At 41.2% G+C, this 16,504-nt stretch overlaps 1 protein-coding gene across 1 annotated transcript; it reads left to right on the forward strand.

The window, feature by feature from the left end:
• Positions 1-9,658: 9,658 nt before the first annotated feature.
• LOC138955830 (uncharacterized) lies at positions 9,659-16,242 on the forward strand (the record flags this gene model as incomplete). Its single annotated transcript, XM_070327351.1, has 5 exons — positions 9,659-9,786; positions 11,231-11,324; positions 12,207-12,231; positions 13,363-13,461; positions 15,683-16,242. Coding segments are annotated over exons 2-5 (693 nt in total), but the record flags the coding sequence as incomplete, so codon positions are not given.
• Positions 16,243-16,504: the final 262 nt, after the last annotated feature.

Here is a 16,504-nt window from a genome sequence, read left to right on the forward strand (position 1 = left end):
AGCTGCTTTGTTTGAGCCAAAAGGTGTCTGCGTCTTGGACTGTAGAGTTTCTTGCGGTGTTGTCGGCCTAGAGTACTGGTCGAAGCCCGGAAATGATTTTGTGATGTAAAAAGCTTTGTAAACTAATAATAATTAGTCTTGGCAGTGTCAAGATCCATTTAACATCAGGTTTTTGCGTGTGCGAGTGCGTGTGCGCTTGTGCCTTGTAAGCTACTGTAGCGGACAACTATTCAGATTACATTCAAGCCTGTAAACAAATACTAAACTTATAGAGTGGTGTAGAGGCATTTATGATTGTCCAGAAACCGGGCTATACCAGGTAGCATATGTGTTTAAATGTCTGTGACAAGCTGTATGAGCAGCTTCTGACCTAGACTTTTAGAATGAACTGTGAGTAGGTAGCACACGTCTTTAAATGTCTATGACAAGCTGTATGAGTAGCTTCTGACCTAGACTTGTAGAATGAACTGTGAGTAGGTAGCATACGTCTTTAAATGTCTATGACAAGCTGTATGAGCAGCTTCTGACCTAGACTTGTAGAATGAACTGTGAGTAGGTAGCATACGTCTTTAAATGTCTATGACAAGCTGTATGAGTAGCTTCTGGCCTAGAAACTTGTAGAATATACTGTGAGTGGGTAGCACACGTCTTTAAATGTCTATGACAAGCCGAATGAGTAGCTTCTGACCTAGACTTGTAGAATGAACTGTGGGTAGGTAGAATATGTCTTCAAATGTCTATGACAAGCTGTATGAGCAGCTTCTGACCTAGACTTGTAGAATGAACTGTGAGTAGGTAGCATACGTCTTTAAATGTCTATGACAAGCTGTATGAGCAGCTTCAGACCTAGACACTCGCAGAGTATTCTGAAAGCCCTAGAGAGATAACTCTTGCTAGCATGACGGAGATGTGAATTCTTCGTAACGGACCGTTCTAGACTGTTACAATGAAGTGAGGACGTGAGGTGTATCGTCTAAGACACGCAAGTACAGCATGTGGGATGAACAGAATACTACATGATTTATAAATATAGGTTACACACTCCGAGTCCTAGATAGTATTTGTATCGAGAGGCAAGAAAGGAACGACAGAAATACTTAAACCACTTAAGCAACGTGTTTTTGAGGCTGTTTGAAGCTCATATACTTCTTGCAATGCTCTCTACACACGAAATCGTTTTTCTCGTGTTTTGAATTTGCCAGTGTTACAGCACAGAGCAGAGTCCGTCCCGCACTTTGCTTTATGTACATCACGTGGCCACCCAAACACCGGCACAACGCAACATTTTCTCGAGAAAAACACGTTTATTTGTTTGCTTTGTCTGTATTACACATTTCTATTTACGTTAACCACTGACACACCAAATTGTATACTTTAGTTTGCAAGTGAATCGTTATCATACAAAATAACGTTATCACGAGACGAACAGTGATCTCAGAGATCGTCTGCTTCTCAACTGTTTCGAGCAAATCGTGTAATATCTATGTTTGTGGAAACCTCCCGAAGAAATGCAATCTCAGCGGCTTCCACCTGCAACATAGTCGTGCTTATTCAGAATGTGACGTCCTGTTCTTCGTCAGTCACACCTATCTCGAAAACTAAGCGTCGCACAGAAAGACTGAACCACGCAATGGCACCATGAGAACGTAAGGCAAGGTAGCTCACATCAAGTCGAATCGAGCTTCTCTCGCGACACACGCGCACACACACACAGCTACACTACAAATTTTTTCGCAATCAATACATTGGAATGTCTTGGAGTTGCCCATTCATTGAAGCAAAGTAGAAAAGCTTTGGTATAATAAAGGAAGCGAATCCGTTGGCTCTTTTCAGTGATTCGTCGACTCGACCTCCGGGCGTAGTCTCGTTCACATCGACTCAAAGGTGTTGTCAACTGCATTATGGAACTTGTTTTCTCCAAACGCGGTTGGAAAAGACTCGTGTTTTCTCTCATAGACACACCTTCCTCATAGCAGCCAGTCCCGCATGTGTACTTGGCGACAAAAGCTCAAGAGATTGAGAGAGAGAGAGAGAGAGAGAGAGAGAGAGAGAGAGACAGACAGACAGAGAGACAGACAGAGATAGAGAGACAGACAGACAGACAGACAGAAAGACAGAGACAGACAGACAGACAGAAAGACAGAGACAGACAGACAAACATAAACAGACAGACCACGATAGAGATAAACGGGGACATGTTTAGACAGCAACTCACACGTGAATTACAAGACTTCAAATCAAAAGCACACACATAGTTCCAAATGTATTATACATGTAGGCTATTACAATCAACAAATACGTTGATATACTGTGCATAATACAAACATGCATTTTGTAAGAACACATTCCGTTCTTAATTAAGCAGAGTGTGAGTATCGATCGATTTTAGTAAGAATTCCTGTTATTTTGGAAGACGTAATTAATGCGCACAAATATGCACTCTTTTGTAGTCTCAGCTAGCCGCCTAAATGAGTTGTTGTCGGACTCTGACGTCACATGGCTCAAAGAAGGACATTCCAATGTTCATTCGATACATACGTTTCTAGCTAAAGCTATTCCATGCATGATATGGCAGGGCCGGACTAGGCTAAGAGGAGGGGGGGGGGGGGGGGGTTGCTAGAGGTGGTCCAGGGGGATATCCCCCCTGGCGGCAGGGGCGGATCAGTTCATTTTATGGGGTGGGGGGGGGGGTTCAAAAGTATATTGTGAAGATATGGGTGTGAAGGCGCGAAGCGCCGAGCCGACGGCGCAAAGCGCCTAGCTTGCTAGGGGGGTCCGGGGCATGCCCCCCCGGAAAATTTTGAAAAAAAGGATGCAAAATGGTGCAATCTGGTGCATTCTGAGGATGATCATTACCAGTTTCAGGCAGCAGATTTTGTCACTGATTACTTAACCCCAAAATTAAAACTCAATGTAAAATAAAGAAATGCATACCTCATTCAATATTTTTATATTTTTATATTTTTATATTTATAAGGTGGGTCCGGAAACCCTAGAAACCCCGTCCGCCCCTGGGCGGGGTCAAGGGGCAGAGCCCCTTGTGGGGGTCAGGGGGCAAAGCCCCCTGAAGCTGATGGGTAGGTCATTTCTGAGATAAGAAAATGGTCGCTCCTTGCATGAAACGGCATAAAATAAGCAATAATAAAAAATGTTTTAAATAAGTAAGGTACATGTTCAGGCTAGGGGGGGGGGGGGGGGTTGCGCAACCCCCATAACCCCCCCGGTAGTCCGGCCCTGATACGGATAATTACACATTAACATGCTTCCATTTGAAACTTTGAGGTCTTCATCGGGGATTGACGCCCGACCAAAGCTAATTGAAGCCCGACGGAGCGAAGCGACGGAGGGCTTCAATTAGACTTTGGGAGGGCGTCAATCCACGATGAAGACCGAGAAGTTTCAAATGGAAGCATGTTAATGTTATTGTAATTCAATCTGACGACGATCTCTTTCCTGCTTTCATGCGGTGCAAGGGTCAAGTCCCAAGAAATATGTCTCTGTATTCCTATCGTATCTCTCTGCTCCTGTTTTGTTTTCTTTCACACACATTTTCCCTTCTTTCTTGACGGGTTTCTGGACAGCAAACTCTAAAACAAATTCTTTTCATCACAAAAGCGATCTTTGGAATTGACTGACGTATTCCGGAAGAATTCATGCATCAACTTACGTCACGTATTCGACGTCATCACTTCGCATACCTTATGGTCTCGGTATTTCGTTGGCCTTCATATTTCCTACTTGCAAAATGACCCTCAAAGCTAACCGAGACTAGTTGAGGTTGTATCAATGCGCCTCGCCAGCAGGTTGTTAATGGATTTTTTAGCGAGTGGTTATCGACAATTAATGACCGGTAATTTTTGATGAGTTTGGGCATTCTGACCAATCACAGGATCTGTTTCATTAAAACGCAAACTTGATTGAATTACAATTAACTTTGTCATCATTTTCACGAGTTTTCATTCACAAACACCTGGGAAATAAATCTCATGTTCCCCATGGAATAAATCGAGGTGGTGAATGGGTTTGAGCTTTCAGGTGAAACATGGATTGTCAAAGTAAAAGCCAATCAGGCTGATTGTTTGATGTGTGGAACCATCGCGGCTTTGGATTTGTGTTTCCGATGAAAACGATTGTGAGCATTCACTCTCAAAGACCCAATCAATGTTGATAATTACCGTGGCGACTCATGGTCAATTTGCAACTTATCTCTGTAATCGCAAAATCCACAACGAAAAGTCATAAACACTTAAAAAGAAAAGAAATATGCTCAAAACTTACTGAACTCACAGTATGATCGCAGCTCTGTACATTTTCAGACTGGAAGAAAAGCGTCAACAAGCTACGTTTGACGTCACATACAAGGTTGACGTGTTATCTCGAGCTACTGTGACGATGCTTTGTGGCCCAGAGTTGGATTCTAAAAATTCGTCTCCCTGTGGGTTATTGTGCATTTTGTTGCACAACCAAAATGATGACAAAAACGATGTTTGGTGGCTTGTCGTCAGACCAGCATTTTGTTGTTGGTCCTCGGGGAGCATATCGCCTTTTGTCTCATATTTATCAACTGCGGCCTTCGGCCTTGGTCGATAAAGATGAAACAAAAGACGATATGGTCCCCTTGGACCAACAAAAAGGCTGGTCTGTCAACAAGCCATGAGAGAAATGTCCATTAACTGAGTTCTCACACCGTTCATGTATTTCTTACTTACATGCAGCCTCCGCATACATTACTAAATCAAAACTATTTTCACAGCAACTAAGGCTTTTTCTCTCTCAACGGTAAAAATGCTGTTTGCAGCCACATATTACAAAGCAGGCACACAAAAGCATTCTATCGAATATAATTTGATCAAAACTAAAATCTCCTACATTTTCTTCCGAACTGCAAATACTAATTAAAGGACGGCAAAAAGAACACAAAATAAAAAAATAAAAAAATAAAAATAAACAAGCACATACACATACAATCTCACATTACAAAGGAGATACTGCTGGTGAAAATAGCAAAATCTGGGGCAAAACCAATTACACAAAGGTGAAATAAAATCCGTCACTACCAACGAAACGCTTATCCAGCTACCTCGCCGCCCCCCCCCCCCCCCCCACCCCCTATTAAAAAAGAGGCGGAGACAAACGTTTTACGGAACACAACATAACTAATTCGTCCTATAGCCACGTAAGTACAGCTAGTATACGAAAGTAAAAGCACAACATTACGTTGAAAAGATGCATTCGCAGCGGTGACTGAAGCTCTCAAGGTCATACACGCCGTATAGGTGGGGTTTCGGGTAGCGTTTGCTGTACACAATTCTGTACATGATTGTATCCCTATTTTTCAACCTCGTTGCCCCGGAAAGTCATAAATAGACCACAGCTTTAATGGCGGGGTAAAAACGGTCATACACGTAACATTCCATTCGTGCTAAAAACGTGAGTCTTGCACGAGTGTACGTGGGAGTGTCAGCCCACGAACGCAGAATAAGAAGAAGAAGATCCCGATAGCAACACTGAAGACAACATTGGACCTTGAAGGTCAACTGTCTACACGTACATTACATGATCATTGAATTAACCGTCAAACAGACACACGGTGAAGGGAGGAAGAAATATCACCTGCTTATGCAGGCAAAGATAGTAAACCTAGGAAAAACAGGCACGCTTACGAAACATGCGTGTATATGTAGTGACAGAGAAAAGAACGAGTGCAATATCTCTCTCTCTCTCTCTCTCTCACTCACTCTCTCTCTCTCTCTCTCTCTCTCTCGCACGCACGCACGCACGCACGCACGCGCACGCACGCACGCACGCACGCACGCACGCACGCACACGCACGCACGCACGCACGCACACAACACATACACTCTCTCTCTCTCTCTCTCTCTCTCTCTCTCTCTCTCTCTCTCTCTCTCTCTCTCTCTCTCTCTCCCACACACACTCACATGCACTCACGCACGCACGCACGCACACACACATACACACACACATACACACACACGCAAACACACACACACAAACACACAGACATACACACACACACACACACACACACACACACACATACAGACAGACATACATACTCACACACACACACACACACACACACACACACACACACACACACACACTCACACATATTACCTGTACGTGCTGATTGTTCATGCCGCTCGTTACACAAACTGATGTGCATACCACAGCACTGTTCGAGTACTCACACGCTGTGCCCTGAAAGGTAAATAGCAGACGTGTGCTGAACGTTAAAGGTGCAGCCCTTTACGTGTAATGGCAAGACTGACAATAGTGCTCCGGTGTCACCGAGCTGTAAAGTTAGAGGACCCCTCCCTCTCCTCTAAAGTCGCTACCTGTCAGGTAACTTCACCAAAACTGTCCATGTCACTCTTTTCATACGTTATTCAAAGCGTCAACTCTGAATACATCTTGTTCAAATCTTGTGTGTAGGTTTATGTCCCTCATGGTTACACAATGGTGTCAATGCATTGCGGACAAATACCAGATATTGCTTGCGAAAATTTGCAACCGATGCTCGATCATACCGGCTTTGTGGCGAAAGCGTGCACGCGTCTTCTTTAATGCATTACAGTGTCGAGAATTTGTGAAGTGATATCGTGGCCGAACGGTTATCGCGTTTGTCTGATACGCGATTGAGTCGAGTTCAACCCACCATCTGGCCATTGTTTTTGTTTACTCTTTGTCATTTGTTTATTTTCGTACACAAACTGGTGTGCATACCACAGCACTTTTCATTCATTTTATATCATTTTTTACATCACATGAATACCAGGGAAAAATAAATAATTACCGGGCGATATAAAAATGATATAAAATATGTATCTATTTTGATTCATTCGCTTGCGGCTTCGTGGCAGGGGAAGAAAAAATCAGCCAGATAAGTTTTTGTTATTAATTGTTTGTCAGTGCACTTAAAAGACCGTTGGGTCGATATATTTGTGAATGTATTGTTTTGTCAATAACAAACGTTCCAACAACCTTGGCAGTCTCTTTGTTTTTGGATTTTGTTTCTTCATGTGCAAGAGAGTTCATTGTAAGGAATATCAAAATTGATTTTTAACATTAATTTTAGGCAGGAATTAGTTTTTTAAATCTTTGGTTATTATATTACTTAATTGATAAAGTTTGTTAAATTAAAAATGTAAACATTTGATTGAAAAAAATTAAAGACCAATACAGAAGGATGCTCCCGGCTTGAAAAACAAAAAAATTAAAAAAATAGAGAGAAGGCAAGAAAAATAATGGTAGCAGCAACCATGCACCTGAGGTTAACCCCCCCCCCCCCTCCCCCCTTGTTTTTATTTCATATAGTTTGTTTGGTTGTTGCTATTGACTTTGAAACTGACACGCCGGCGGAAACGCCGGTAACGCATGCGCAGAGAAGATCAAGCATGGGGAATCTCCTATTCTAAAAATAAAACACTGGTAGCTGCCGTCCTTCTCCCGGAATCACAGGAAAAATAAATAATTACCGGGTGATATAAACAAATACCGGGCGGTAGTTACACGACAGTTTGACTTTGACGGACACAATTTTGCAGATTTTTCAAGAATACGGGCCCTGTTCTATGCAAGAGTTTTTTTTTAGGTGTAGCAGGGGCAGCGCGAGGACAGGTTGACGTGGGGTTTGGCATGTTGTCACACGTCTCCGTTTCAACCGGGAACAGTATTTACAACGGGTCTGTGTGTGGCTTCACATAGTAGACCCACGCATGCTCGCGGCAAAATTGGCTAACGGATAGCCATGGCGGGAAAATATTCAGCAGAACGGATTCATTAGGAAGAAACTGTAGAGTCCGGCTATTGAATCCTTGGCCTATTTTCACAGATTACTGCACGTATTAAATTGTTGGAGTTTTTTTCTCCCTTCATATTATGTGTGTGTGTGTGTGTGTGTGTGTGTGTGTGTGTGTGAGTGTATGTGTGTGTGTGTGTGTGTGTGTGTGTGTGTGTGTGTGTGTGTGTGTGTGTGTGTGTGTGTGTGTTTGCTTGTGTTTGCTTTTGTATATATGTGTGTGTGTGAGTGTGTGTGTGTGTGTGTGTGTGTGTGTGTGTTTGTATATATATGTGTGTGTGTGTGTGTGTATGTGTGTGTGTGTTTGTATATATATGTGTGTGTGTGTGTGTGTGTGTGTGTGTGTGTGTGTTTGTGTGTGTGTATCATTGTATATATGTGTGTGTGTGTGTGTGTGTGTGTTTGTATATATGTGTGTGTGTGTGTGTGTGTGTGTGTGTGTGTTTGTATATATGTGTGTGTGTGTGTGTGTGTGTGTGTGCATGTGCGTGTGTGTATGTGTGTGTGTGTGTGTGTGTGTGTGTGTATGTGTGTGTGTGTGTGTGTGTGAGATTGGGGAAAACTTAACCAACTTATTACGGCCATGCAGATCAAACCAGTATTGTTTTCTGGCTGTATGCCGGTCTGTACGCGCACGCGCGAATCTTGATGATATTATACTGTAGCTTCAGTATTTTACCGCTGGGTTAGTCTCGTTGAGTCTGAAGATAAAACGTCAGTTTCTGAAAGAAAGACACACATTTTTGTTGATCAAAATTAAAATTAAAACATAAAAGTCCATGTTTTGTGAAGGATTTTGTGATAACGCATGGAATACAAATCTGAAATAATTTACGAGCGACATCTGTACGCTTTGGAAAACGGGAACAGTTCAAATTAACAGAATAACTTTGAAAGCCGAAGTCCTTTGCGCCAAGCCGTAATTGTAATACTCTTTACAGGAAGAAATGGGGCTCTCTTCAAACCGCTTGTCAGTTATACGTGTCATTGTGTCCTTTTTGGGGGGTAGCTTACCGTATTTATAACAATAATTGAGCGTAGAACAAATGCTTTCGTACCGTTCAAGACCATGTGTACGTGCCTGAAAGCAATTGAAGCGATAAGTCAGTTGTCTGCTTTTTGGCCTGATTGGTGTACTATTACACACCACTACAATATTATACAATGTCAACGCTTACACACGTACGTAACCACTCACGCAGACGGGTTTGGCACACACACACACACACACACACACACACACACACACACACACACACACACACACACACACACACACACACTCACACACACACACACACACACACACACTCACTTACACACATACACATACATACGTACATACACACACACACACACACACACACATACACACGCACACACACGCACACACACACATACACACACACGCACACACACACACACACACACACACACACACACACACACACACACACACTCACACACACACACACTGCAACCGCCGATCGTTTGTTTGTATTCGGTAGGCTTTGTGTGCTAATCTTTGAACCGCCCTTCAACGCTTTTATCATGTATTATACGGTTATGTCGAGGACTTGTTAAAGTGGGCACCGCTCAATGCAAACCGTCAGTCAGATTTATAAATACATGTAAACGGCTCCTATTTGAACTCGGTTCATATCACTGGCGTTGCCAGTGGTTGTACCCGTCCCACCGTTTTGCTTGAATAGGTGTACGTGTATACAAACATTGCTCAAGTCTTTGCATGGAGCTTAGGAACAATCAAAACACACATATAAATATAATATACATGTATATATACTCACGTATAAGCATTACTGTTTCCCAGTTTAAGTTATACGGTTATTGTTGTGACCCAGCAGACATATTCAAGGTGGTTTTATTTGGCTGGACATTTCGTATGTCAGTGGAAGCTTTTGTCAACAACATGTTTCCCTAGCACGTACACTCTGCCAGCTTGGGTTTGTACAGCTTTTTGCCTTGTTTGAAGTTATTGTGGTCTTTAATCTTCAATTAACCACGTTTTTTTGTTAAAAGACATTGTTATTGAGAACATTTGGTTGTTATAGTATGACTTTAAAAAAAAAGGGCATTGCATGTCTATGGAACATGATCAATGAGAAAACAAAATATCTACTGCAGTCTTGATCTATTGATTTTTAAAGTGGACGAAGTAGATGTAAATGTATATGATGATGATGAAAACATTAAAAACAAGTCGCGTAAGGCGAAAATACAATATTTAGTCAAGTAGCTGTCGAACTCACAGAATGAAACTGAACGCAATGCAACGCAGCAAGACCGTATACTCGTGGTCCACCGCTCACGGCATAGGCAGTGAAATTGACAAGAAGAGCGCGCGAGCGGGGTAGTGGTTACGCTATGCTGCATAGCACGCTTTTCTGTACCTCTCTTCGTTTTAACTTTCTGAGCGTGTTTTTAATCCAAACATATCATATCTATATATTTTTGGAATCAGGAACCGACAAGGAATAAGATGAAAGTGTTTTTAAATTGATTTCGAAAAAAAAAATTTGATAATAATTTTTATATATTTAATTTGCAGAGCTTGTTTTTAATCCGAATATAACATATTTATATGTTTTTGGAATCAGCAAATGATGGAGAATAAGATAAACGTAAATTTGGATCGTTTTATAAATTTTTATTTTTTTTTACAATTTTCAGATTTTTAATGACCAAAGTCATTAATTAATTTTTAAGCCACCAAGCTGAAATGCAATACCGAACCCCGGGCTTTGTCGAAGAGTACTTGACCAAAATTTCAACCAATTTGGTTGAAAAATGAGGGCGTGACAGTGCCGCCTCAACTTTCACGAAAAGCCGGATATGACGTCATCAAAGACATTTATCAAAAAAATGAAAAAAACGTTCGGGGATTTCATACCCAGGAACTCTCATGTCAAATTTCATAAAGATCGGTCCAGTAGTTTAGTCTGAATCGCTCTACACACACACACACACAGACACACAGACACACAGACACACACACACACGCACATACACCACGACCCTCGTTTCGATTCCCCCCTCTACGTTAAAACATGTAGTCAAAACTTGACTAAATGTAATGAGCTTCGGTTGTTTGGGGTTGCTACTTCAACGATTGCAGAAAGCAAATATTTGTGTGTATTTTTGAACTTCTCAACGATTGACATCATTATGGAGGTTCGTCTTCGTTTTATGATTGTATAAACTTTTTATTCTTTTGTATTTCTTTAGTTTTGAGCATCGACCGTCTAATTGTTTCGAATCTTTTTAGTCAAGAAAAATAAGCTACTTCAGGATTTGAAAATTACGCATTATATATTACTGTACACGTACATTGATATTGGCATTGCTATCACATGTTGATTGAAAAATTGTGTTTTGTTTTGTCCTTAGCAACAGTCAAGAAGCAGACAAAAGTACCGTTTCACTGAAACAGCACACATCATTTCGTCTCTGTCTGTTTTAAATTCGGTTCAAAATGACAAAGGTGAGGATCTTACCCTTTTATTTCGTCATTTGTGGTTATAAATGATTTTGGGCTTGAGAGAGAGAGATAATGAGAGAGAGAGAGATAGAGATAGAGAGATAGAGAGAGAGAGAGAGAGAGAGAGAGAGATAGAGAGAGAGAGGGGAGGAGAGAGAGAGAGAGAGATAGGGAGAGAGAGAGAGAGAGAGAAAGAGAGAGAGAGGGAAAGAGAGGGAGAGAGAGAGAAGAGCGAGTGGGAGAGAGAGAGAGGGGGAAAGAGAGAGAGAGAGAGAACGAGAGAGAGGGGAGAGAGAGAGGAGAGAGAGAGGGAGAGAGAGAGAGAGCGAACGGAAGAGAGAGAGAGGGGGAGAGAGAGAGGGGTGGAAGGGGAAGAGAGAGAGAGAGAGAGAGAGAGAGAGAGAGAGAGAGAGGGGGGACAGACAGGTAGACAGACAGGTGGGCAGTCAGGTAGGCAGACAGACAGACATAATTATGTGTACAGAAACAAACAGATGGAGACCGTGGCTCGTAATACATATCTACGTTGTACAAAGAAGAACAAGAAGAAGTAGCCGTAAAAAAATCCATCCTTGATGATGCAGCTGCTGTCGATGATGATGACGATTGATTAACTGATTTCATTATCAAATGCGTGGTTGTTTTATTGTTGACAAAAAGAACAAGACATGTTGCTTCCTGTCATCTTTAAGAGAATCAACGTCCGCCGTTAGGTGTCTTTATTCTGTGTTTGTTGTGGGACTTTTTTTGTCCGCTTCGACAGATCGATAGATAGAGTGTCTAGTGACTGTTTCGTTGTGTGATGTTATTAAACGTTTGATAAGATTGCCTTTCTTGTTTTCGTTTTTTTACTGACTAATTGAAAAACACTCTTTGCGGTTGCAGAGTTGGCCGGATTCTTGTGTTGGATGTAAGTATTGTTTTGTTCTTAAACATAATTGGTTGATCATGACTATAAACTGTCTTATCTAAGAACCTCTAGAACAAAAATAAAATGGTAAATACTTTGCCGATATGAAGAAAAAAACAGATCTAAAATAACACTTTTACCAGAATTTTACAATCCAAATAAATAGTTTTCTATGCGAGAGACTGCTTTTAATCTCTAAGTTACACTATATTAACACGTGCAATATCAAACACTGTAGTTAATTGCTTATACCAATACCAGCGCGTACAAATAGAAAATAAAAAGAGATTCAAAATAAAACAACTAGTAAATTCAAATGTACACTACTTTGCTTGACTTTGATAACCTGAGAATTGAGAACGATCAACCCCCTTGCACGGCCAGGACATTACTGAGTATTACAAACTGACATAGTTCTCAGTTTTGTTAGAAATCTTTTACATTAACACATTTTCTATCAACGTCATATTTCAAAGAGTTTGAATCATTGCTGTGCTAACTTGTGTGTGATGTTATACTGCAGACATGTTCAAAATATAGTGCATATTTATTTGCTTATATATCTGCATTTATGTGAAATATTTACGTGGTTCACTGTGGAGGGAGGGGCACCTCCAGGTAATGTGTGCAGGCCTGAAAGTGGCGAGTAAAACAATTGTAAATGGCGAGTAGAAATGTTAATCTACTCGCCAAATGCGAGTAAATCTACTCGCCAAATGCGAGTAAAGTTGCTGAAACAAATGGTTGGTTTGGCGAGTACAATTTGCTCTCCGGCTAGTACATTATGAGAAGTACTAGCCAAAGGCCATTGCCCCATTTTGTGGACTTTCAGCGCTAGTGTGTAGTCTTGACTTTGAATATTTCTTAAACCAGCCTTTTTGTGAGTTTTCTCAAACATCCAAGTCAGTTATGAAATCAAAATGTCACATGGATTATTTTGCAGGCATAAGCTCATAGTGGTAAAATCAGAATACAAATGACATAAAAAAAGTTATAATAGATTGGAACGTCATGTCTTGTAAACTAAACAGACGTTCGAAGCTTTAAAAAGTTGTTTTACACTTGCTAATCCTGGCATCTGTTAACCTTCAACAACGAGCTGTACATGTTCCTTGTTTGTGTGATTTCAAGACATGGCATTCTTTGGACTGGTGGCAACGTTTTTCCGAGGCTGCAGTACATACACTAGAAGAAAGGTGCTTCACGTTCCAGACCAAGAAAGTTTGCCAGGTAACCACCTTTACGTCGAAGTTTACACATACTGTATAGAAGTTTGATGTTTGTCATGTTTTCCCCTAAAAAAGATAATACCCTTCCTCTCTCCGACATGCAACTTGTGGTGTGGCTTGTGGTGTATTTTGACGTCGTGTAGTATTGGCGTAACTCGTTTTAAAAAGTGTTTCAAGAGAAGGAAAAAAAATGATCATATTTATTATGAAATAGTGTTAATGTTTGTTCCTGGTAGGGATATAAAGATAAAGGAATGTTAAATCATGTAGTGTCCATCGTATTAAAGACAATATTTCTCATGGAGAATGATTTACTTTGTCTAAAGCACGAAAAACATCACATTCTCCAAGAATCGAGTTACGCCAAAATTCTACGACGACATCGATTTGTGAATAAATACACTTTTTCCCAGTTCAGGACAGTGCCTTTTACATTTAGTCAAGTTTTGACTAAATGTTTTAACGTAGAGGGGGGAATCGAGACGAGGGTCGTGGTGTATGTGCGTGTGTGTGTGTGTGTGTGTGTGTATGTGTGTGTCTGTCTGTCTGTGTGTGTAGAGCGATTCAGACTAAACTACTGGACCGATCTTTATGAAATTTGACATGAGAGTTCCTGGGTATGATATCCTCATACAGTGTTTTCATTTTTTTGATAAATGTCTTTGATGACGTCATATCCGGCTTTTCGTGAAAGTTGAGGCGGCACTGTCACGCCCTCATTTTTCAACCAAATTGGTTGAAATTTTTGTCAGGTAATGTTCGACGAAGCCCCGACTTTGGTATTGCATTTCAGCTTGGTGGTTTAAAAAATAATTAATGACTTTGGTCATTAAAAATTTGAAAATTGTAAAAAAAAATATTTTTTTTTAAAAACGATCCAAATTTACATTCATCGTATTTTCCATCATTTTCTGATCCCAAAAACATATAAATATGTTATGTTTGGATTAAAAACACGCTCTGAAAATTAAATATATAAAAATTAATATGAAAATTAAATTTTCGAAATCAATTTAAAAACACTTTCATCTTATTCCTTGTCGGTTCCTGATTCCAAAAACATATAGATATGATATGTTTGGATTAAAAACACGCTGAGAAAGTTAAAACAAAGAGAGGTACAGAAGAGCGTGCTATCCTTCTGAGCGCAACTGCTTCTGAGCTCTTCTTGTCAATTTCACTGTCTTTGCCGTGAGCGGGTGACTGACGATGCTACGAGTATGCGGTCTTGCTGCGTTGCATTGTGTTCAGTTTCATTCTGTGAGTTCGACAGCTACTTGACTAAATGTTGTATTTTCGCCTTACGCGACTTGTTTGTTTTTGTGTGTGCTTGCTTTTCAGATGACATGTTTGTACTGTAGACCATCCTGTAAGTCACCGCACATCCACCAAGGCTTGTACACAGCTCAAGAACACCTGACCACCAGGACCCATATATATACTCATCATGTTAAATCATGTCTGGGTGCAATCTGTGACATGTGGGGATTATTTTGCGGATTTAATTCTATAACTGCATGACTTCTATGTCAATGTGTAACATTAATTCAGCAAGAGAAACTCACTCTGCACATAAATGAGTTGAGATGCTGATTGTTTGGCATGCGCCCTAGCGCTGATCCCATGTAAACGCTTGGAGACTATCGATACAAACATATTGTGCACGCGAAGAACGGTTGTTTACACAGCCTCATCGCGCTGTCAAGATACTTGTTTTAAGCATCCCCCATAAGTAAAATCCAACTCGTCTAAATATGGTACGACACAGCAAGCCATGCAGTATTCTCAATGTCTCCTTATTATTAGATTGCAATGACACGTACACTCCAGGACTCTGACAAGCCTGATATAGACGTCGCCATGTAAACTCGACAACTTTTTCAGGAGAAAGCTAAAAATGATTATTGTTATTGTGAACTAGTGTTTATATTTGTTCGTGGGCTGGTTATAAAGATGACAGAATGTTAAATGATGTATTTTCAATCGTATTTGAGCGAATATTTCTAATAGAGAATATTTTACGTGGCACAAAAACATCAACATCGCCAGGAATCGAGTTAAGCCAAAATTCCATGACGACGTCGATATATAGACCATCCATTACAGCCGCCAGCATCACCACAAGAAATGATAATGTGTCGTTTGTAACCTAATATTTTCTTAAAGGGTAAGGTTTTCAATGTGTGTTCTTTTAAGTATTCAAGGCATGTTTATTTTACCAGAACAAAAGCACGAACTTCGCAATCAGCTACCCATCAATTCCACCGAGGAGCAAACTGCGTTCATTTCTGTCTTACGCGAGTGGAGGTTAATTCAAAGACACAAAACAAGCCCATCGTCAGGAACACTCTGGATGTCCAAGAACTTATCAGAGCATCTGAATCTGGCAGTGAATACACCACGTCCACCAAGCATCACCCACCAGGTTTTCTTCATGGAAGCAGGGTTACCCGCATTCCTCATCACCATCTTCAAGCCCGATCTCGGTAATCCAGACAAAGAGAAAGTACGCAGATACGCCGTTGAGCTTCTGCAGCACCATTCGAGAATGATGAAGGACTTCTGCCCCCATCCTTTCATCGTCTTGCCGCTGACGATGAAGGCTGAGGACCTGACCGCTGAGGAGATAGAGAGGAGGATAAAGGACGAGACAGACAGAGCTAGTTATTACTCAGGTCCAGGCGACCTGAGCGAGGCGGCCTATACAAGCCTGAAGGATGGAATGGACGCTGTCTCGGCAGGGACGATGGTTCCTTACGTTTTGCAAGACAAGTCAGAGACGGTGGGATGCATGGAATGTTGCTACCCCCACGCTCCCTTCCCCCAACCCCTTTTCTTCATGTCTCCGTCCCTGTCTCTATTCTTTTTCTGGCTGTCTGGCTGTCTCTCTGTCTCCCACTCTTTCTCTGCACGCACGTGGTGTGTGTGTGTGCGTGTGTGTGCGTGTGTGTGTGTGTGTGTGTGTGTATGTGTGTGTGTGCGTGCGATGTGGGGGGTCAGTTTGGCATGGTTTATTACTTGTATGTTAAAGGGTCTTCTTATCA

The sequence above is a fragment of the Littorina saxatilis genome, unplaced genomic scaffold (assembly GCF_037325665.1).
Source record: "Littorina saxatilis isolate snail1 unplaced genomic scaffold, US_GU_Lsax_2.0 scaffold_779, whole genome shotgun sequence".
Classification (NCBI taxonomy): domain Eukaryota; kingdom Metazoa; phylum Mollusca; class Gastropoda; order Littorinimorpha; family Littorinidae; genus Littorina; species Littorina saxatilis.